The 23,903-nt window shown below is 39.4% G+C and overlaps 1 protein-coding gene across 3 annotated transcripts in view; it reads left to right on the top strand.

Annotated features, from left to right (window-relative positions):
- ubr3 (ubiquitin protein ligase E3 component n-recognin 3) overlaps positions 1-23,240 on the top strand; it is a 40,780-nt gene extending 17,540 nt beyond the window's left edge. For 2 of the 3 annotated variants that reach the window (XM_056389219.1, XM_056389221.1), the window contains 15 exons: positions 2,008-2,157; positions 3,225-3,358; positions 3,878-3,988; positions 4,303-4,503; positions 5,707-5,843; positions 9,244-9,329; positions 12,387-12,492; positions 14,723-14,823; positions 16,011-16,135; positions 18,705-18,812; positions 19,073-19,198; positions 19,359-19,538; positions 20,279-20,488; positions 20,628-20,767; positions 21,261-23,240. In XM_056389219.1, coding sequence (XP_056245194.1) covers positions 2,008-2,157; positions 3,225-3,358; positions 3,878-3,988; positions 4,303-4,503; positions 5,707-5,843; positions 9,244-9,329; positions 12,387-12,492; positions 14,723-14,823; positions 16,011-16,135; positions 18,705-18,812; positions 19,073-19,198; positions 19,359-19,538; positions 20,279-20,488; positions 20,628-20,767; positions 21,261-21,378 — 2,033 coding nt within the window. In that variant the 3' untranslated portion in view covers positions 21,379-23,240. The remainder of the gene's footprint in view (positions 1-2,007; positions 2,158-3,224; positions 3,359-3,877; positions 3,989-4,302; positions 4,504-5,706; positions 5,844-9,243; positions 9,330-12,386; positions 12,493-14,722; positions 14,824-16,010; positions 16,136-18,704; positions 18,813-19,072; positions 19,199-19,358; positions 19,539-20,278; positions 20,489-20,627; positions 20,768-21,260) is intronic. The other variant, XM_056389220.1, reaches the window with a different exon arrangement.
- Positions 23,241-23,903: the final 663 nt, after the last annotated feature.

Genomic DNA, 23,903 nt, shown 5'->3' with positions numbered 1-23,903 from the left:
ACAGTACTGACTTAAAATGTAGAATGGAAATCAACAATTTGTTCTGAGCACTGTTCTGGATATTAATTGCTTAAACAAGAACTGATTCGCCACTGCTGTACTGTGTACAGCTACAACAACCAGTCTGGTAGAATGCGCAAACTGGGTTTGCTCTGACAGTGGAGTATGCGACCTTTATAAAAGCACACAACACAAATTAACACTTTTTCTTTGAAGGACATCTTGCTACTGTAGCCCTTACAGAAAAGCGCTGTTGGCTGAAATAAACCTATCGTTACTATTGCTTTTACACCGGGGCAAGGTGACAGTGGGCCAAGTGCGTACTAGTGGTTTCTGCAGGCCTGTTAGGAGAAACTGAGAGGAGAGTGCTCCTGTGGGAGTGTGGGTGGCTGCTGGCTGAGGGCACATAGGATCAAAGCACTAATAGTGGGCTGGACTCCCAGGGCCCACCCTGACACAGCATGGTTAGTGAATGAATAATGGCTGCTGTGATCAGATGAACTATTCCGGCATGAATGTAGTCTGACCTCTGTCTGCACGCTTCTTACTGAGCAGTAACTTTAGTTGCTTTACTTCAAGCTTTCTGCTGGCATTGCATCACCTGTAGTGAAGTAAAATTTAAATGGGATTGAAAGATCAATCAACCAAGTGAATGCAGTGTAGGGTGTTTGTAGATATCTATTTTAATTTTCCTGCAAAATAAAAGTTGGCAATGTGCTGAACTTGCTGTTTGGTCTTGAAGTCAGTTGTGAAATCAGTTTTTTTTTTTTTTTTAAAGTTATTTTTTGGGGCTTTTTGTGCCTTTATTGATAGAGCAGTTTAGGGAAACAGGAAATGGGGAGGCAGAGAGAGGGGGAATGACATGCAGCAAAGGGCTTGTCCGATGCAAGACTCGAACCGGGGCCGACTGCAGCGAGGACCTTAGCCTCTGTATATGGGGCGGATGCTCAACCAACTAAGCCATACAACGCCCCTTGAAATCAGTTTTTGTCACAGAATAAAACAAAGTTCACTTAAAAACCTTGGAATTATATTCACAATAGTAGAAACCTCTGTTCTTATGTTTATATTTGCATATTTTGTGTCTTACCTGGACACTGGTGTACGTGCATACAATACTTAAAAGAGGAATCACAAATTTATGCTGTAGGAAGCATAAAGCAGCAGCACGCCAACAGTTTGTGTCCTTGCCGTGTTACCTTGTATGTGTGTGTTTGTGTGAGCATGCGCACACATTGGTGGCTCTGTGTACTGGGACGGCCTGGGGCTAAAGCTGTAGTGTTGACATCTAATACAAACAGCTTTCATTTCCCCAGGAACACAGTGACCTCTCCTGAGAACATACTCTTCCAAAAAGCAATAAATCAATTTCCAACACAGGTTGACATTTCTCCACAATACTTACTGCTCAAATTGAACACAGTTCTTAACATTTAAAACTAATTTCACATCAGTAATTAATTTCTAGTGTTATGCCAATCATGCAGATGGGGGAAAGCAAAGAGTGAATTTACTTGTGTCCTCAGTATTGATATATGGACATTACATACTTCACTGCTCAACTTCCATTTTGGCTGTCTGTCCACATTCCTCTTTAACTGCTGTAAGGAAGCAATACATAGGAATTTTTGAATACTGCAAAAGATCATAGTCAGAAGCATGTTCTTAGACTCTGGTCTCCTGGTCAAAATTATTTGCACCCCTGAATTTGAAATACATAATTCAGAAAGGGTTCAGAAATAACTGAAAATGAACCAATTTTGTATAACGAGAATAAAATGCCAAATGTTACTGAACAGAAAAAATAAAACTTCACTGAATTTTCTTTAAGTATCTATAAGATATTTTGGCTTTAGCTGTTATAGTGCATCCCATTGTTATATTTTTATGTTTATATTATCATTTTATATTATCACTGTTGCGCTATATTTTCAATGAAAGTATTTACTAAAGTATTAAGCTTTTGCAAATTTAGATTTAAGGTTTTCCTTCTTTTTTTTGCGACAGAATCCCCTGACACGGAGGCAGCAATGGACCTAGGAGCATCTGAAGTGATGGAGTCTGAGGTTCTTTATGACTGTGTGATCTGTGGCCAGAGTGGACCCTCCACAGAGGACCGACCCACTGGCCTAGTAGTTCTACTCCAGGCATCCTCGGGTACTGCACTTCCCACCATCCTCCTCATCATCCTTGGTTTTGTTGATCAATTATAAATAACTGGCAGTGTGGAGCCCGGCCGGGTCAAATTAACAGGAGGAGTCCTTCATAAACATTCATTTTCTATTCCTTTATTGGCAATCAGGCCAAAAACAGCTATTCATTGCCCCTTTGATCCACCATATTGGGAATCAGACTTTTATTAGGCAGTTTAACCGTTGCTTTAATTGGGTCATTTATCATTCATGTTGATCCCTGCTCACTTGGTACATGGGGCCTTCTGTTGTAAGAGGTAATTTCTTTTCCATTTTTGTGGACAGGGAGGATCACTCACTGTCATCCTTAAATGGCAGTTTTGATTAATAATTAGTCACATTGTAAAACGGTTCAGAAGAGTCTGACCTCAAAATCTACCACCGATGACCAACAGCGGGTCCATTAATTACATCGTCTGTTCTGTCAACCAGGAACCATTATCATATAAAGCTTTACATTGTTCTGTTGTGATGTTATTGTTGTAAATGAATTGTTTTGCATTGTGATATGAAAAGCATAAACATGTAAATTTAGCTGCTGGATGGTAACAACAAAGCATACTTTACTTGGCTGAGATGATTAGTGAATTAATTAATTAGTCAATCGATAGAAAATTAATTGCCATTTATATTGATAATCAGTTAATCGTTTTTAAGTTCTTAATCAAGCAAAAATTCCAAAATGTGTCTCGATTCAGCTGCACAGCTTTTGCTTTGGGAGAATTAGTTGCCTCTGTTTGAAATCATTGTAAATTGATTATCTTTGGGTTTTTGCTGGTGAGTTGCATTAATTTGATAAATTATGCTGGGCATTATTTGCTGTTTTCCAAGATTGTTTTGAAATCTTAATGATTAATCAAAAAAAGGGAGAACAAAAATCAATGGATTAATGAATATTGTAATGAATTGTAAATTGCAGCCCTTGTACTGTGAAACTTCTGATCACAATCCTTGATTTTTTTTCATGTAAACACTGAATAAGTTAGACAGATTCATCATCATTCATCGCTGACTTCTTCGATTGTCTTTCAGTGCTTGGGCATCGCTGCAAAAGCAAAGAGGCTAAGAAGCTACCGACGAGCGATGAAGAGCACATCTACCCTGCAGACACGTGTGGAGTGGCTCATGATGTCAGGCTGACACTCATGCAACGGTTCTTCAAAGATGTGGGTGTATTGCAGAAAATATTACCAGCTTTACACCAGAGAGAGAAAAGGCTGAACGTGCTTAGATCGCTATGAGGGATATGGATTTGTGTGTGTAAATTGACAGCTTCGGCAGCTCAAATTATAGAGCTCTCATCCTGTCTATGAATTTCTTGACACTGAGTTTACATGCGTGTCGGCAAAGTAAGAACTGAAATCACTCAAAAATAAACCTATGAAACCTAGTCGAACCAACAGTGTTTACACTACACTGACTTGGTTATAACCAAATACAGTGCTGTGTATTTACTTTGTAGTCTAGTTAGTTAAATACCTCATAATACATAGCAGAATCACATAAGCTGATTTATTTTCACTTTGTTGTGTGGTGTTTAGTGTAGTTTGTTAATCCAGACATAAAAAGAAAAAACTATTAATTCATCAGCACCACAAAATAAACAAAAGGTGCAGGAGGTTGAATGTTTGAAGACCTATTTGCATACTCTAATGGATGTGATTTTTCTCTTTTGAATTCTACAGAGTTCTTGTCTGCAGTCTGTGTCAATAGGTTGGGATGGGGGCGTCTACGTCCAGACCTGTGGACACACTCTGCATATAGATTGCCACAAGTCATACATGGAGTCTCTGAGGGTAAGAGAAAGCTTGGACCTTGTAAAATGATGAGTAAGTCGACAGAAAATTCAATACCAATCAATAACAATTTTGTCAGCAGTTATTTAATCATTTAAGTTATTAGTCAGGTGAATATTATATATATAATACAAATATGGAGGCCTAGAGCCACCATTTTGAGATATATTCCTAGTGTAGATGCAGTATGGACTTAAGATTTTGGATCCCTGGGAGGCGCAGTCCTGAATGTTATTCTTTTTCTTTCAAGTTTTGAGTTTAGATTGCATAGGTCAAATGTGTCTCATGTGTCTTTTTTTTGTTTGTTTTTTCAGAATGACCAGGTCCTCCAGGGTTTCTCTGTCGACAAGGGTGAATTTACATGCCCACTCTGTCGACAGTTTGCCAATAGTGTCCTTCCCTGTCGCCCCGGGCGGTCCACAGAGGCTGGTGCCTGGCACACACCCACAAACAAGAAGATGTGTGTGCTGGTAAAGGAGGTAGAAGATCTTCAGGAGAAACTTGGCCTTTTCCCTGTAAGTTTTACAATAAAGTCAGGCATTTATTACTGAAGGCAGCCTGTTTGCCTTACACAGCTGTGCTTTTTAAACACAGTCAACTCATTAGGGGCCGGTGGTAACATAGACAGTGATTATCATTAGTACAAACAATCAGCTTATGCCAAATCATAGGGGGGTGTTGACTACTGATGCAGATGGAAACAGGATGGTTAATTCCCTCAGGAATTCAGAAACAAGCTCCTGTTTCATCAAGCACCTGCCATTCTTTGAGTGTCAGTGATCCAGTGGTACAGTTTTTTTCTGATCGTATGAGATATAGGGAGGGATGTCATTTTAAAATTAGAATGTATCGTATAGCTCTCATGTTTGGCACAATACTTTATGCTGTTTTTATTTTTCTTGCAAAAGACAGACTTTTCATACAATTGCAGGGAACTTTTATTAAAAGGGATAATAACTACGAGCTCATCTATATTGCATATATTGGAATCATCCTTTCTTTGATGAACCATTACATTGCATATTGATTCTTACATACCCTTAAGGTGTTTGAAAGTCAGAAGTTTGAACTCAGATGGGTTATAGCAACTTTGTCCTGCATGAGTACAGTGAAGTGGAGAAAAAGACCGTGCACAAAGGAACAGTTGAGCCAAGCAAATTTAAGATATCTGTTTGCAAAGGGACACGCATGAAAAGCAGTTTTCAGAAAACTTTAGTAAAAGTTAGAACTGGATGTTTTCTATGATTGTATGCTCCTGTGTTACACTGTCTTTGTGTGACAAATAGCTGGGAAATTTTAACTATTGATGTTATAAAATCATTGTATCAATTATTCCAAACTCCAGTCTAAACTGCCTATAAAGGATAGAAAAAGAAATTCCAATAAAGGTCAACTGTGATCAGTCCCATTGTCTCAGTTTACTGTTAGCTGATAACAGACAGGTGAGTAGTGTAATTAGTGAGTATGTTACAGACATACTCACTAATTACAAACATACAGACTGGATCATTGAGATTATTGTAAATGCCTTCATCTAAAAACTTTGACCTTACAGGGAGGTTGTGGACATAACTGTAATTTTCTCTCATTTTTTTCATCTTGTACAGGTTTGTGGAGTTATTGATCTGATCGAAAAGCTATGATTTCTTACCTCAGGTTAGCTTCCCAAAGTTCATTCTAGAAAAATTTTGACTTCATTTTGTTCTTATTTTTTAAAGACGGAGTCCAACTTAAGTAAAGAGATGGAGTTGGTTATCAAAGACATCAAGAACACCACTCAGAAGAAATACATGGACTACGGCAAGAACCCTGGCTCCCCTGACAACGATTTCCTCTTCATGTACTCGGTGGCAAGGTAAGAGCAGAGTCACACAGTGATTAGATGGGGCTCAGCTAATAGAACCCACCCTAGCACTGATTATGTAAATTCTATACTATATACTATTCACAAACCCTTATTCTTGGGGTTGTGCTTGTGCGTTTAATCTCCATTCATTCATTCTATAAATCTTCTTCATTTCTAATGAAGAAGATTTATGCAGAAGTGCAGGGAATACAGGGATAATTGTGACTGATAAATTGAGAACCGCCACCTCGTCTATGTGGCGGTATCACACTGCTTAGGTTTCCTGGGAAACGCTACAGTATGGCAGGGGGTTATATAAGGGAGGGTTCACTATCATACTTCTGCCCCATGAGAAGGAGTTTAAGTTTTTCTCGACAGATTGGTACAGACTGTTGTGAAGCGGTAACAAAGCCTGAAGCAGAAGTTCTTGATTTATCAGTTGATCTATACTCCAGCCCTTGCCTATGATCATGACATGTGAGACACATTAATGACACTGATTTGTGTGTGGGCTTTGGCTGATTCCTTACGTGGTGTCTTAGCTCAGTGTTGAGCTAAAGTACCCAGAGTAGAACTGCAGCCTCTATACGTTAAAAGGAGAAGGTTGATGTTGGTCGAGCATCTGCTCAGATGCCTCCTGGACATCTATGTGGAGATGTTCTGGGCACATCCAACTGGGAGGTGACAGTGGGACAAGCCCATATCACCCAGGAGAAACCTTATATCCTCTTTGTTCTTGGACTTTCTCAGGATCCCACAGGAGGAGCTGGAGAATGTAGCTGGGTAAAAGAGCGTTTTGGCTGCCTTATTTAACCTGCTGCTGGCGTGATCCAGATCTGGATAAGGGGGTAGATGGGTTGATAAAACAAATGGTCACATGCAAGTATATACGTATAAATTGGTGTCCTTCTAGCTCATCCCACAACTACTGCAGATGGGCTCCATGTTGATCCGTAAATGTGGAAAAATTGGCATTCAACAAGAAGGTTCATGCACCTAGTTGTGTACGTGTGTGCATCTGTTGTCAGAGTTACAAGCAATGACTCAGTTGTATTGGGTTATCTCTAAGCGATTCTGTGTGGCTACTGACCTCTAAGTCTACAACGCTCAAACTTGGAGGTCTTCTCTCTGCACCACCACAAACATTTTTACACACATGCACACACTGTTCCATGCTGTTCCACTTGACTTGGCCAGTTCCTCATCTTGAATAACAGAAAACAGACAGTAGTGTCCTATCTTCAGTGTAAGAGTCTTACTTTGTAAGTTTTTTACTCCTGAAAGGATCCTTGAACTGGAACTGAAATTCAATACTGCAGTTGTTGTATAGTACTTGTACCAAGTATATGGATTACTTTGCCTTTTTTCTAGGTTGTTCAGAGAGCTGTGAAGGTGTTTGATTTGTTTTCTTCATATTTCTCATTAAGCTGTTGTATTGGTCCTGGAATTGGTAGCAAGAACGGGCCTTTTTTAAAGCAGCATCAGCAGCTTTGTCACTTTAGGCCACAATAAAGTTGTGTCGAGTTTTGCTTTAGCTTCACTTATTGGGTGTGACTGAGTATGGATTTATGACAGCTTTTGTGACTGAATTTCAGGTGGTCTTTCTCAAGCTTGCTTAGTTGCCTAGTTGCAGTTCTTCTTCTTTGGGTGAACTAGCCATCTAAGACACATATGATGCAACTGCGATGTCCCAGTTTAATTTTGCCCAGGAATCTTAATTATATGTCACATCCACCCATCCTTTGGCGAATAGACCAGAAATATCATCTTGGAGAAAAAAATTGCATGGTCCGTTTCTGAGGTATTTGTATCTCCTCAACAGATTGGTCACAGGTACGAAAAATGACTGGCCCCCAGTTCACCTTGGGGTCTCTAACTCCACACCACTCCCATTCTAAAAACTCTGCCCTTCCTAGAGAGTAACCATTCAGACCTTTTGCCCACCCAATGCTGTGATTCCCTCAGCCCTCCACCCTGAACAGAAAGATCCCCTGAGTACGTCTGGGTGCCTGTTGGCTCTCTGAAGTTCAATGAACAACGCAAATTGCCTGAGGAGTGGAAAATTCCTCTGTCACAGGGGCGCTCTTATCAGCAAAAGCCAGATGGAGCTTCACCGTGGCTGCATTATCTATGTGAAATTGCTTTTTCTCCCAGGAAACCCAAGGATTTGCCCCCACCTTCCCAGCCCATAGAAAGAAATGGCCAGTGGCAGGATGAAAACGGGCTAAGATCAGTCTTATTTTAGTAATTCCTATCTGTTTTCACCATCTATGTACTTTGTTAAAGGTTTTAGTTTATTTTTTTTTCACTGTTTTGGTATCGGAGAATTAAGATTCAGGAGTAAAATGTGTTTGGATATGCACATTGGGGATTATGTGTGAACTGTGGTTGGAACAGCTTTTATGCTAATGGTCCAGCTTGTGCGAAATCAGTCTTGGAAAGCTGTCATTTATTTGATACGGAACTGCTGCTGCAAAACAGGCGTATTGAATGGCAAATGGCTTGACTAGGCAGCATCTTTCATCTTCCTAATCAAACTGGTAATAGAGGCAGGCTACGCACCCAAAATTTATGATTTTTATGTCGGTGACTCATCCTATGTAACCTGCAAAGCCTAGCAAGGACCTTAGTGCTGGCTTTCCTTCAGAGACAATAAGTCAAATCAATATCACAAATCACAAATTCGCTTCTAGGGGCTTTACAATCTGTAGAGCCTACTACACTCGCTATCATTAGATCCTCAGAGTATACAAAGGTAGCACTTGTGGTACAATGAAAGTAATCCATTATAGATATTGCTTTATTACAACAGTAAAATTTTAAATAAATGAATAAACATTTGCTAAAAAAAAAAATACCAAAGCAAATTTTTCCATGTAATTCACACCTTTATAATTTCAATAGATACATGAAATATTGCTGAATAACCATTTTCCAAAAACCCTCGATTGCTGCCTCTTACTTGTTCTTTGGCCAGCAGTCCCACTCACTGTACATTAATGTGCAGGTACAATGTGCGTTATACCGTGTGTGCACTAATAGTAACACCTAATGTGATTTTAACCAATGAAAAGCTAGAGTTTAAAATTGCTCTGACTGTGATGTAAGTGATGGTATAACTGAGCCAGGACGGCACTATTGAGTAAGCCAGAGGTGGGGTCTTCTATTCAGTACACTGGTGAGACCAGACATACAGCATGGTGGTACATGAGAAGGTTGTGCATTTATTGTTTGATCTTGAAGTTTAATCTAAAATATATGAACTTTACTGATAATAAAATGTGCCATATAAATATAATCAGGACCTTTTGCCTCTTTGAAGTGAGAGTGAAAATGTTTTCGTAGGGTTGATATGTCTATATGTGTGTAATGTGTGTGATTCGTATGTTCACGTGCTCTGTCTCCTCAGGACCAACCTGGAGTTGGAGCTTGTACATCGGGGAGGAAACTTGTGTTCTGGAGGAGCCAGTGCAGCTGCCAAACGCTCATGTCTCAGTAAGTACTTACCCCCAGACCACCCCATCTTTTATATATGTTAGAATTTCTATTCAACTAATATGCAGTATGTTGAGTCTGATCTACTCTGTTGGAATGCCTTTGGCCTAATATTATTTCTCTCATGTGTATTTAAAAAACACTTCTGTAGTCACACATCCTTGCAGAACATGCAACATTAGAATGAACAGCATCCAGTGCTGACGGTGTCTTTCCGTAACAACAATAAAATTACAAAGGAAAGACATTTAGTAGACCGAGTGACCAATTCCCTGTGGTATTCACATATGTTTTGTCTATAATCCAATAGAAAGTAAGGTGCAAAGTAAGAGCTGAACCATTTCTAACCATGCACTGTCTGTGGGTTTTCAGTGACCTGCTGTGTTTTCACTGGGTCTTTTTCTTTCTTTTTTTTTAATAAAATGGTGGTTTACCATGTTTTAATGCAGATGGCTGTAATAAGGTGTCTGACTTGAGATCAAATCTATTCATCCATGTTCCAGCAGTGAACCATTAAAAAAAAAAAAAAAAAAAACTAAGGGGCGATTATCAATGGCGGGCAAGGACAGATGCTGTCGCAGGTGAAGCTGACAAATGGGTCAAGTGCTGTTTTAGTTGATTGTGTCACAAGTGACAAGGACGTGTGTCTAGGTGAGGATGAAAGCTGTGATCTTTAGTTGACATCAACCACTACCAACATTTATTCTGTTGAAAAAATCTACAGTTTTAATTAATTGTTCAAATGTTTGTGGATGAAGGTAAGGGATAGTGCAATAGATTGTATATATGAAGTGAAGTATGTTGTTCAGACTACATCCCATTTTCTGTTTGTTTAATTATTCTATCAAAGTTGTGGCTGCTGCAGTGAAATGGCCTGTCATCCTTGAGTGGCTGAAGAAAGTGTTAACACTGGAGGTTTGCCATTTTTGAGCTACATTAACCATGTAGCCATGCTGACAGCCAAATTTACTCAGTTGCAGTACATTAGTGTTCGTTCTTCTTAGGGAAATGGATCTGAAGGAAAACGGCAGACGTGTGCTAACTGTGAGAGCCCATGGGGTTCCTAAGCTGGTTCCCCAGTAGGCACTTGGTCTCTTCAACTGATGAGGGTACGATGGACCACGGAGGCAAGCTGCCTGCAGTTCCCTTGAAATGAGCTAAATCGACTCTAGAGAGTCCAGCCTCAGAATAGCATGTCCTTGGTTTATTTAACTGCAAATATTTGAATTAATCTTTGGGACTGTGTGACTGCTACTGTACAGGGAGTTTAAAGGCAAATCACATTGACCTCTGTTGTGCAGACTTGCAGAACTTGGTGAGTGTTGACAGCTGTTTTCGGTTTATTTGACACCCATCATTTTTTGTGTTTGGTGTGATTTTTACATGTAGACAGTAAAATTTCTAGACAGTAAATGGGGACCATTGAAAATGTTGGTAATATAAAAATATCAAAGGGTACACAGTGTTTTACGGTCTGTGATCATCTCGCCTTGTTACATGTAGGAGCAGAGAACACAGATTGATATATTAAACCAAAGTGAGAGTTGCTTCCATGCAGGCAGGTTGTTCAGTCAGGTGGATCAGACCGAATAAAGAGTCGTTTGCAGTGTCAGCTTTCAGGAACCAGGTAAATAGTCCTCAGAGCAGCCATTTGCTGGTGAAGCTCATCTCATAGTTGAGGACAGTTAAACTTCTCTGGCACACAGGAAACATCCCATTAGCCTAGAAATGCTTCTTTTGTTTCACTGGCTCCTCTTTTCCTTTTGTGCCACAGTGTCTTACAATTGTCTTGGTAGTGCAGGAAGCAGAATAACATGCTGAATAAGATCCTCCTCCCAAATAAACTAAAGTACTTTAATCATCTCACATGAAATTACGCTGTTTCACTTTTAAATTGGCTTGACAAGACAAACAGCTGTGTGATCAGATGTTGGACCTGAAGCTTGAATTCAGTCTCTTCCGTCGATATAGATTTTGGACTTTTATAACTGTAGCAGGAAATTACAGCCCAAATTTTATTCATCTCTCTTCTATTTCACATTTACCTTCCTCCCTCCCGTTCCTTGCCTCTCCCAGGTTAATTCCTTGTAAGAGATGAGGCGTAGTGAGGGCAGAGAGGAAACAAGCCACAGAGAAAACAAATGGGATGCAACCGACGGCTGGCACAGACACCTTGCTTTCTTAATGCTGTGTCTATGTTAACCTGTGGAGGGCAGTGTTGCTCTGCGTATTGATAGTTCACACACAAGTCAAATTGCAGAGCTGATTATTGGAAGCACTTTGCTGCATTACAGTATCATAATTCCCTGTAAAACAAAATCAAATATGATTAGTGTTGCTCATTGGAAAAGGTTTGGGTTGTACAGAAGGTTCTTGCATTCACCTAAAGATGAGAGTAAATGGAACAGATTGGTTTAGTCACACTGGTTCCAAATAGGGTTCATATGTGATTAAAATCTATTGCTCTGATGCAGTTTTAATTTCTGGCTTTGAGATGACTTGGATCGAGTTCACAGTTAATAAAAGTGGGTTGATTTATTCCTGGACCAATAAGAAAGACACAGACATTCTTCACTTTGGAATATTACTGTTACATCTGAAATGAGTAGGCCAGCCTCTTGTCTTTTACACATGTTGAGGTTTGGTGTAATGTCATGCATTTTTGTACTTGTAACAGGTTTGCTCTAGACAAAGACTTTAGAGGCTTTGAACTGTCCTGCTATTAAAGCTAGTGTGTACACGAGAGATGGTGTGTGCACAGTGGGTCTCTCTTCATGTTCCATTAGTTTCACAACTAACAGGTGTGACCTGACCAAATACTTGCTCGAGGCTATCAAGCGCTACCATGCATCCATCTGGCCTGGCCTGGTTTTATCCGAGACAAACCATTAGCCTGCAGTTGGTTCAAGTCAACTGCTTTCATCATTTGATCTACGCTGGCTGCTGGTGGGGTGTGACAATGGACACTGAGATAAACAGACACTTGCTGGTTTTGTTCCTGTGAGGGCTTGTTGGAACATAACAATGATGTGTGTTTTGTTTTTCCCCACCTTTCAGATCAGCTGTTCCATGTGCTGGCTATGCACATGCGTCTGTACAGCATCGATTCAGCCTACAACCCCTGGACTAAGCTGACTCAGATTACACAAAGCAAAGAGGCAGAGTGAGTGACTTTCTCTCCTAAGTACCTTTGCAAACAGTAAATCTATAAATCTGTTCATACGCTGCACATACCCCCCCCATCACTTTTTCTCCCACTTTTCCTCCCTCTCATAAACATGCAATCAAAGCACCACTTTGTCCTCTCCTTAAACGCCACCATTTCCTCCTGCCCCCAACAGCTTTTCCTCCACACAAAGACAAGCTAAAAACAGAAAAGGGAACATGCGTGGTTTCCATAGATACCAATAATTGCTGCATCTGGCAAATTACCGGGCACTCCACAGAGAGCAAAACGACCCTTTCAAATTCACTGTACTGAGAACAACTGCACCACACCAACACCATACCAGCACGCCATCTCAGCTCCCAGCTGTCCACCTAGCTTCAGCGGAAACCCACATTTAAAAAAAAAAAAAACACAAAAGACATAGTTTCTACCCCTCACACGCTGTCTTTTTCTGTCTTGAATCACTACTGTACGTCAGAACATGCTGTTTTATGTGCAGATGGGTTTTGGTTGTCAGATGTAGTTGCAGCACTTAGCAATACAAGATGAGCTTTGACAACCTTTCCTCCCTGTTAGCGTTGTAAGACAGCTTTTAGACCTGTTACTACTAAAGTGCTCATAGCTATACAGTATTCTCAAAGGAGCCATTTGCTGTTTAAAAATACTTTGTCAGGGTTTCAGGAGGGAGCACTGTCATTGACACCCTTAGGCAGTCAACCTGATCTAGCCTAGTTAAATAGGACAGAGAGAGATGTTCCTAGATGGATGCAAAACATTGCTCTGGTCTTTTTTTTTTATTAGATAAACCGTAGGGGAATGCATATAGATTTTAGCCTGTGCAAGTATAGTTTGTATGCAGTGGTCTTAGCAGGGTTGAACGCTCTGTCCTCTGAGGCTATCCTCCGATGCACAGTAGAATTAACTGGTGAGTGCTCTGGTAATGGAAGGTATTATTCTTTAAGTGCAGTTCCTCGCATTCAAAACCCTGGGGCCTTTCAAGAGGAGAGTGGAGATTTGAACCACGCTGAATTGTCAACAGAACAGAAGATATTTAAATGGAGATGGCACACAATATGAATATGTAACTAGGGCTGTAGGAAGTTGGTTTGGAAATACAATGAATGGGCCTTTTCAAGCCATGTATTTGTTAAGCAAATTTGAAACTCTTTACACAGCAAGACCTTTGCTCTCACACCTTTGTCAAACATGCAACATGTGACAGTGCTGTGTTGATCGAGCTGTTAAAGTTATGGCTTTTAAACATTGAGACATTATTGTTTTTCAGAGATGACAGCAGAGTTAGGGAGAGAGTCGCAATGCTCGCATGATATTTGATACCTGGCACAAGAGGAAGTGGGGAGAAGGAGAGAAAACAGCGGTGACTTAAAAATGTTATTATGATAGCAGGAAGAGGAGTTTTTTTTCTGTTCACTCACAAGCTGCATCACTCTTGTTCTGTGGTTGAAGCCTTAAATGAGCGTGAGGGATGCTCACCTGTGCTAGTTACAGTGAATTCAAAACATTTTCTCATCAACTTCATCATTTAACTTGTTAGATAGCAAATTCTGCTGCCTATTGATTTGAATGACACCTGAATGAAGCTCCGATGCATCTGGATATTCATTTATTCATCAGCTGGCATGAATGAGAACTGAGAATATAGAGAGTGACTTTTTAACCACTTGACTTGTCTGAAAAATGATTTCTACAGACTAATCTGATCTGACAAGAATCTCCTCTTTCAACTTAGTCTTTTATGTGTCTCCTTGTGCATAAGAGATGATGATTGGGATAATACATTTATTACAGTGATGTTAGAAGGAGGAACAAGACATATTTAATTTCTTTTTGTGCATCTTTAATCTTCTATTGCTCTGGTTTTTACATTAGCATTTCATTAAGACTTTCAAAGTGTTACAGAAATATTACAAGGTCCGACCCAGTAAGATTGATGTTGTGACTTTTACTAGAAGTTATGGGGGTTTGTTCAGAAACTTATTCATGAAACCAACACCATAGAATTAATGTGATGGCAGTTTACTTTAATTTAATGCTTATGTAAAAACGGTACGGCCAATATTTACCATATTTATAATGGATATGTAATTTCGATTAATTATTTTTACTATTTGCACTATTTTTGGCTTTTTTTTTTTTTCTGCAATCACAATAGCTGTTTTGCTGCAGCTTCTGATGAATGAAAACTCTTTTGCTTGTTTCGCAGTAGCTTTGATGAAGAGAGACCTGAGGTGCCCATGCTGTTTCGAGATGTGCCGTCCCTCCTGATTATCTTTGTGCTAACGATGCCACAGCCTCTGCGAAAAGGTACAGTTACTCTGTCTGCATCATGACACTGCACGAAAGGAGGGAGTTGCTCAGTGGCTGCTCCGCAAGGACAACCCCATTATCAGTCATAATCAGAGCTGAGTGCAGGAAAGAAGCATTTCACATCTCTTATCTTTGCTCCTGTTGCTGCTGTTTGGCTGCGAGGATCAGACACACATGACCCTGGTGATGGGAGGGCTGCACCTCCTTCCTGTGCCCTTCATATGTGGCTTGTCGCTGCACCTCCTCCATCGTAGTCCTCAAAAGGTGGAGGGGGCGGGGGGGCGGAGGACCACCTAAAGACCTTGCACAACACCCTGCAGTCATGTTTAATGGGAGAAGTGTCGCAGCAGGCAGATCACCTCACTGATGACTGAATTAGGTTGACTACTGGCAGGGACGATTAGGACTTTTGGAGCATGGTAAAGATGAATTAGTTGGAAAGAGTAGCTTCTGATTGAAACCTTTAATGTGATAGATATTGTTTGTACTTTCATAAATCATAATTTAGAATTTATTCATTGTTAGTTTGTCAGATTCAGTCCTTAATAAAGTGCTGCATCATTGCTACAGGTTACATAATGTTTATGTAATTAAAAAAGCAAAAACAAATCATTAATTTAATCATTGTAATAAGTAATTTGATTTTATTTATTTTTCATTACAACACGATGAGAGAGGCAAATAAATGAAGCAGTAATTGGCCTAATTGATATGCACGAAGCATAATAAATGGGGTTACGAAACCTCTATCTTTAAAAAGAGAAATAGAAAAGGAGAGGCATAATCGGTCAATGAAGGGTCTTTTGCACTTGATGGTTAAGAGGGATGACCTCCTTTTTTGAATTCTGCTGTTTAGTTGTGTGTACTGAAACTTGTCAGTGACCAGGACGTTGGAGCTGTCAGCAACCCTTTGCTGTTCAAAGAAAACAAATGGCACTCTTTTGTTCTTTTCAGTACCAATCTTGCATATCTTTCAGATTGTATTTTCCACCTGAAATGATCTGCTAATTATCCTGCACACTGTTCAGTCAGACTCTCTATGCAGAACTGAGGAACCAAATATATTGCCGCTGTGAATAACTGCCAACCGCACTCAACTAGCATTTTTTTTTTTATGCGAGTAATCTTTTTTTTTTTATTCAAAGTAATACATGCTCACAGTGTCACCATTTCTTCCTGTGTAGAACACTTTAGCTGCGTGGTGAAGATGCTGTACAACCTGCAGTTCACCCAGGCTCTGGCTGCACTGTCAAACAAGTTCAGCCCAGAGGAAAGACAGGCCTGGAGCACATCTGGAGCACTTAAGAAGGTAAAAAGGAACTCACATTACAGTAATGACAGGCTTGTGCTAATTATACTTACTCTATATTTTCTATTATACTAGCATAGGCCTTTTTTCCTTTCCTTTTATCCCTGATCTGGAATGCTCGGAGGCTTTAATGTTTTAAATGGGACCAACTGAGGTTGTGACCTCTCTGATAGTGATGTAATTTAATTTGTAAGTTCATTACTTAAGTTGTTCTGTTCTCATTTTTGGGTTTGTACTTATTGCTAGTTGATTTCAAGCTTTTGTTGGTTTTTACTTTGCTTCATGGGCCTTTGTAGTCAATGCATGTCTGTGTAAAACTGCTCCATAGCACTACTAGAGGTCTAAAACTAAATCACGATACTTTAAATAGAAATTGGTCCCAAAAAAGATGTCCATAGTATAAAGATAATGACCCAGCACTTCTGCCAACATAAAACCTATAAGTGTTTCTGAAATGCTGTTACTATTTTTTGCCCTTGGTGCAGTTTCAGTCCTACCAGGGATTATTTTCAAAGCATGTCAAAAGTCCTCTTGTATCTGCTGCTTGTGGAACAGTTGATTCTTATGATTGTTCCATAGAACCAAATTCCACAACCACAGTAAATCATTGTATATAAGTATTGAGATTAATTAAGCCCTTTCCAATTTCATTTATGTGCTTTCCACAGTCGACCGTATCGATCTTCATTATCTGGAAGTGTGATTGCTTGAGTGTTGCATTAATTGGCAATCTATCTTCAGTCTATTAAATCTGTATTAGGGAGTGGCTGGCTTGAATGTCAAAAGACAAATAACTGAAACCTTCCCCCTTTAGGGTGTTTCCATCCATAATGGAGTCCTGGATCAGTATCTTCCTACTACACTGTCATGAACAGTAGAGCAGGAATTCACAAGCTGCCATTAAGATAGATTTCAAACCCACAATGAGGAAAACATCCATATTTGGTAGAACTCCATTGTAATTAAATAGAGGTTGTTAAAAAAGGGTAGCAAAGATCAGAGCCTGGAGGAAGGAAATCCATGGACTTGAAATTCTTTCCCTATAAATCTGTGACAAACGACAGCAGGCGAGATACGACTGCTGTTTTATATTCTACCACCTTCAGCTTGATAAATGCTCGCAGCTTTATAAAATACTAGCCAAACCATTAGAATTTTTATCAGAACACACATTCACTAACGTCTCTACCACTTATCAGATGTTATACTGTATGGAAAGAATTACTGTCCCCTGCTTATTCTGCATAAGTCTTTATATTCTACAGTGAACTAGGACGAGACACGTGAATAATTCTGATCTGAATTATCCACCAATCAGCCCCAACATTAAAACAGGTGACTTGTTTTAATGTTGTGGCTTATAGTTTAATTTTTTTACTTAAAAGCCATGAAGGAAAATAATTGAAACTAAAAAATAACTAATAATAGTTCAGAATGAACTCTTCTCTTATTTTTTTTTTTATTTAATTTTTTATTACATTGATCAGCCACTAGATTAAAACCAGTTACTTGTTTTTAATCTTGTGGCTGGTCGGTGTATATCGGGACATGTGTCCTTCATATACACGTGAAATCGGACATTAGATTGATGAAGCCAGGACTATTGTGTCTCGATGTGTTTTTGTCCTTGGTTAAGGGTCATTAGATTGTCTTACTGAGGCTATAACGCATGTTCCCCTGCAAGAAACATCCGGTATCCATCTGTGAAATCATTCAAACAAGTGGCAGATTCAAGAAGACACTGAATAAGTGAGCGGAGAAACATAATTAATGTAGATGCTTCCATGCAGAGTATGAGGGGTCACTGGATGATTTGATTAGAATAAAAATTATGTGAATCATATGCTGATACCTTCACAGTCTTTTTTTATCCCAACTGAACTCCTGTGGGAGAATTTGGACCGCCATGTTAAACATCCTTACTGTCATCTCAAACCTCTGATGTGGTTCGTTTATGTCAATGTGCACAACACCAGACCTGGGCTACATTGAAGCTGTTCTGGCGACTTGTGGTGGCCTAAGACACTTCATGTTGTTGTTGGTTTTTTTTAATTTGTCACCCATCTGTACATGGATGCAGCAACCAAATGATGATGTTGCACTGAGAGTTTTGTGATGGCTCAGTTAGATTATTATTTTTTTTTTTTTTTTTTAGTAACAAATCTACACGTGACTTTCAGGACAAAGATACCCACTTGACTTTGCCAACTTAGACTGTTGGAGCCTCATATTTGTGATGGCTTTGTTGGTTGGAGTTTATGTTTATGCCTTTTTTTTTGCAGGTGTACCAGTTTTTCTATACTTGTCCTATCAACTGATGATATTTATAGTTGATGACTTTTTAAGACTAGACATAGATGAGTTTGTTTTTTTTTTTTATAGCCAGCTAAAAGTACTTTTGTTAAATGTTCTCCTCTCGTTTCACCTAAAAGTGGGACTAGATAAATTGAAGCTTATGTCTGTCGACCTACAGAGACTAGACTATATTAAAGGAAAAATTTTGGCCTTTTAATGTTTGATTTCATGTCATCAATATTATGAAATTCTGCTTTTTCTTTTTCTGCTACAGAACGCAGCAAATGCTGAGAAGTCTTTTGAAGCGCTCCTGAGTCATGTTATCAGTGACCTCTCTAAGGACAGGAGCGTCTACAAGGTGAACACTGAAGAAACATCAATGGTGAGACACTAAGATGACTGTTTAAGGACTTCAGAACATAATTGCCTACGGGAGGTCTCTCTCTCTCTCTTGCTCTCTTTCCTCAACCTTTTTTTTTCTTCTGCTCTTTTTCATTTTCTGTTAAACAATAAGTTGGCCATTACCCTGAGAGACGGTGGTCTAATATCTCGGCTAATCTCCAGGGGAGATATACATCACAGTATTATCAGCGAGCTGTTGGCTTTTTATTGATCAAGTGTTGCTGTTGTTTCCCTCTCCAGCTGAGCTCCAGTGTGTGGTCCCCACAGTCTATTGAGTTTAGCCTTCAGCAGTTCTGCCTGCCCTTCCTTCGCCTCTCCTGCCTCCTGCAGCATCACCTCTATGGAGACAACCTAACTGGCTGCTTGGTATGTTATAACATAAATGTGCTTCGACATTTAGCTGTGTACCCTTGCGGTAAAAATGGTCACATCTCACTTATATGAGGTTAGACATGAGTTTAACATTAACACTGTGAATGTGATGTATGAACTCACCAGCTCTCTTTTCTTCTTTGTGTGTTCTCAGGGAGAGGAGGAGTTCTCGTCCTTGGCTGTGTGTTTGGGGCTCTTACCCTCGGCCCCTCAGCCTTCCAACACCGTGCACAGTGCCTCATGTCTGGAGTGGGCAGTCAGCGCCTTTGACTTGGTGACACAGTGGTGTGCTGAGGTTACAGGGCTCTCTCAGATGCAGGCTGAACAATCATTGGTACGTTTGTGAATTTCAGTCAATATACAAATTGTATATAGTCGTCATTCAAAATTTAAGGTTCTTAAAATTGATTTGAATTGATTAACTGTCCAGAAGATATCAACATATCGTCAAATGAGAAGTTGAGTTTTTTTTTAATGGCCTTGGACTTTCATTCTCACACCAGCATGAAAATTCAAAGCACATATTTTGAATTTGACGTCCTGTGAATGATTTATATAACCAAACTGCTATTGACACTTTGAATTTAGCTCCAACCTTGATTGACAAGGTCCATAGCTGTTGCTGTCTGACTGTCTCTGAGGAGAGTGACTGCACTACTAACCATGTGTCTTATACCCTCATCATTCAGCACTGTAGTGATCTTGGATGTTACACATCATTTGGTGAAATCTAGGAGTGTCTTGCATGTAAATTTATATTGAATCCTTAACATACAGCATTATCTTTTACACAGCTGAATGAAAAAGTCATGAGATCTAGGAGGATTTATTCAGTGTGGGCTTACAACAAGTCAGGTTTCCCCCCTTTTGCTTATTTAAAAAAGTAAAAAAAGGAAGCACAGTCAATTATATATTTCAGGGTTTTTGTTAAATAATTTTTCTTGAAGACTAAAGCTGGTGTGTTTTATGATCAAGAGCCTGAGAGTTGAGGGAGGAGCAGGGAAGAGTGTCAGGATAAAATTTGTAGTGCACAATAAAGCTGTGGCCTGAATGTGTCTTTCTTCTCCTCTGAAGACTTTGCTTGTCCAGGATCCTCAGTGGGCAGCCCCTCGCCTTCTGCAGCTACCTGACAACTACAATATCATCTTCCAGTACTATCATAGGAAGGCCTGCACTGCCTGCAAAAAGGTGCCAAAAGACCCTGCACTCTGCCTTGTTTGTGGCGCCTTCGTCTGTCTGAAAGGCGTGTGTTGCAAGCAGCAGGGTATCTGTGAATGTGTTTTGGTAAGTTTTATTGTTATTAGCCATATTGTTATGACTGTATATGTAAATGACTGACTTAACACGCACACCCTGATTACAGCTTTTTGACAGTGTTATGGTCAGTTTTTTGCAACGCTTATTTGATGCTTGTCATTTGTAGCACTCCCAACATTGTGGCGCAGCTACAGGCATCTTTCTACTGATAAATGCCTCAGTCATTATCATCATCCGTGGACATCGTTTCTGCCTGTGGGGTTCTGTTTACCTCGATGCCCATGGAGAGGAGGACCGCGATTTACGGTACGATACATCACATGCAGCCATGGATGACACAATATTGTGCAGTGAGCTTTATTCAGTTAAAACATTTTACTACTCTTATGCTCAGCCCCAATTCCATTATACACTTACGTACTTAAACACAGTTGAGCAAACGGTTTTTGCAGGGAACATACAAGAAATCAATGTACTTTGAAAACAGATGCAGTATGTGTACTGACAATCACTATCATTTAAGCTTCACAAAGATGAAGCGAAATTGCTAAATTTATATTTTGTTTGAACTTTTCCCAGTTTTCTTTGTGCAGTGCATTGTTGGACAATGACGTGCAACAACACACTTAAAAATAAAGCATTTTAGAGTACATTTAAGTTTTCAAGTGCACAGCACACAACACACTCAAAGCCCTCTTAGCAAGTCGTATGAATTTGGGACACAGCTTTTTTAAATACCTGTTGCTGCAGTGAAAAACACAGCTCTCACTCTTGTTTTCCCCTTTTGGCCTTTCTCCAGCCGCGGCAAACCTCTCTTCTTATGTGAAGAGAGGTATCGAGTGTTGGAGCAACAGTGGGTTTCACACACCTTTGATCACATCAATAAGCGTTGGGGGCCTCACTATAATGGACTCTAAGATCTTCCAAAGTCCACTGAAAACAGCAACCCGTGACGGAGAAGATATTTTTTTCTGGCTTATGTGTCTGCCTCGATCAAAAATATTTGGGAACTCTTAACGTGATAAATAAAAACATCCGGTGAGGGTTTTGCTGCCACAGCCTTGGTTTATGTGAAGTTTGGTGTACAATCATGCCTAAAGATTAACACGTGTGTGTGTTTAAGTGAATTATTGTGTGGTTTTCAACAGGGAAAAACAGAATTCGGTAAGATCAAAATAAAAAGCACAAGTTTGCCCAGAATTTAAATTGGTTTGGAACAGGCTTTTGAAGCCTGTCATATTCATTTGGGTCAAAAAATATATATCAAGTGCTGAATGTCCCTGCAAAGTTTGATTACTTTTTTGCACCATTTATGATGATAACAATGCATATCCCTTTTATTTATCAAAATGTGCTCTGCTGTGCTGGCATGAGTTTCAAATCCTGATGAGTGTAGCAATGTTATTGCAATGTGCACTCATTGTCTGCTGACATGTGATGGTAGGCAGGACAAGTCCACCCATCAACACACTAGAGTTTTTTTGCAAACAAGCAAAGGCTCTTTTTATGGGTCTAGTTGCAATCCATCCTCAGGAATTCTTTTTTGTTTTTGCTGTTTAAAATACGTTTTAGATATTTAAATAAATGCTGCTGCTCATTGTTCAAGTAAGTAATTTTAACTTTTGTGAAGATTTTTTTTTTCTAAGGTTGTGCTTTGAGTTTACAGTAGATGGCTGGGAATGTTGACTCAAACTCACTTTAATGTTTAAGGAGGTATGCGGTCACCTCATTATGCTCACTACAGTTCTTGTAGTCCTGCCCTATCTGCGCTTTTTGTTTCTGGTTGGCTCTGAAGAAGAAACTCGAATGCCAACTCTAAGACAGCTGAAATTACAGCTGGTCTAAGATTCACTGTAGCTGCTCCACAAAAAAAAACCTGACGTCAAACACACAGAATTTAAGTAGCATAATTTTAAAGGAGTGTCATTGCACAGATTTGGTGTCTTGCTGCACTGGCAAAGCTGAACGCCACATGAGAACTGAAATATTATATCGGTTCTGTCCAAGTATTCTCTCAAGATATGAAACCCAATGAAATGTAAGTTGCTTTTGAGAAAAAAAAAAATGCCAATACTCTTCATCTTATTGTGCTGTCAGAATTTTTATTTTTCCTTATTGCTTTTGATTGTTGAGTCATAACTGCAGTACAGAACATATATTGTGGTGACTATCCCTTACTCACGCGTCATCTAGTTGTGATTTATAGTTGCATTCCAACATTACAAGATTATCAAACTTGAGTATCTGTTATACACTGTGCATGACATCCTTTAAGCCACCATTATTTAAGTGTCTTAGCTACTTAATTTTTCTGGTTATCGTCTTTTTTTTTTTTCTGAAAGAGAGGAAATTTATCCAGCCGTGCCTGCAAGATTAATGTTCATTTTTCCCAGTGATAAACAGCATATCGCTGATATCCCTGATGTCTGGTTTTGAAATGCTGGGCCACGTCGTGCTGCGTCAAGAAATCTTTAAGGAACAAGCTAACACTTGAAAAACTTCCTCTTGAATTCATGCATGCTGCTTTTCTGTTTACTGAGTTTCTCCTCTCTTTGTTATTTTGCAGTACCCACTTTGTAAATGACCGCAACCAAATAGCCAATGAGTAATGGGTGTAAATTGTAACTGAAAGCTCTTGTGTGTTCTCCTGTATGAATGAAGAGAGAATACAGTATATTACTGTAGGTGCTGACTCAAACTTTCTGAGTTTGACCAGAAAGTGTGACTTGGACATTTAATGCAAAATGTAACATATGTGAATAAAATATAAACACACTGATTTGTGTCATTATTTTTTCTTTTGCCGGAGTTATTCAGTCCGTCTGTTAGTTGTCATTGAGAGTAGATGATCCAGTCTACTATTATGTTCACCATGTTGGAGCAGTACTTCTGTATTGGTTCTGTCAAAGTCTCCTCTCAAGATAATTACACTCAATGTCTTTGCTGCTTTTGCAAAAGAGAAGTCGATAACCTTCACATTTACCTTCCTCTGGTATCGGAAAAGTAGATAATACTACAATTTTATATCTACACAACCATTAGGAGTCATTTTTAGCAGGTACAATTAATGTAATTTCCAAGAAACCTGAATGACATGAGTATTAGATGGACAAGAGGAAAGAAGATTTCATGATACTATTGATTCAGCTCCATAAAGCTCAAATATTACTTTATATAATGGCCTTTTGAAGTGGCCAAATGTGGCTGCTAGGATACAGACATCTACCTCAAACTGCTCACCAGGGGTCTCAGTTCACTGAAGCTCAAATATAAAGAGGGAGACACCCTCCATAGACATATCCTGTGACCTTTTGAACGAATAATGTGACTATACACAAGAATACAGCTTGTGTAAAAAGTTGCAGCATATTTTCAAAATGCCACTAGCCTGTTACACCAGATAACCAATACTGAGACCATGGAAATATCAGTGTTTGCCAGT

This window comes from Seriola aureovittata, chromosome 11, assembly GCF_021018895.1.
Source record: "Seriola aureovittata isolate HTS-2021-v1 ecotype China chromosome 11, ASM2101889v1, whole genome shotgun sequence".
Classification (NCBI taxonomy): Eukaryota; Metazoa; Chordata; class Actinopteri; order Carangiformes; family Carangidae; genus Seriola; species Seriola aureovittata.
Note: the sequence above shows the minus strand (reverse complement) of the source record. Positions and strands in the feature narration are given on the sequence as shown.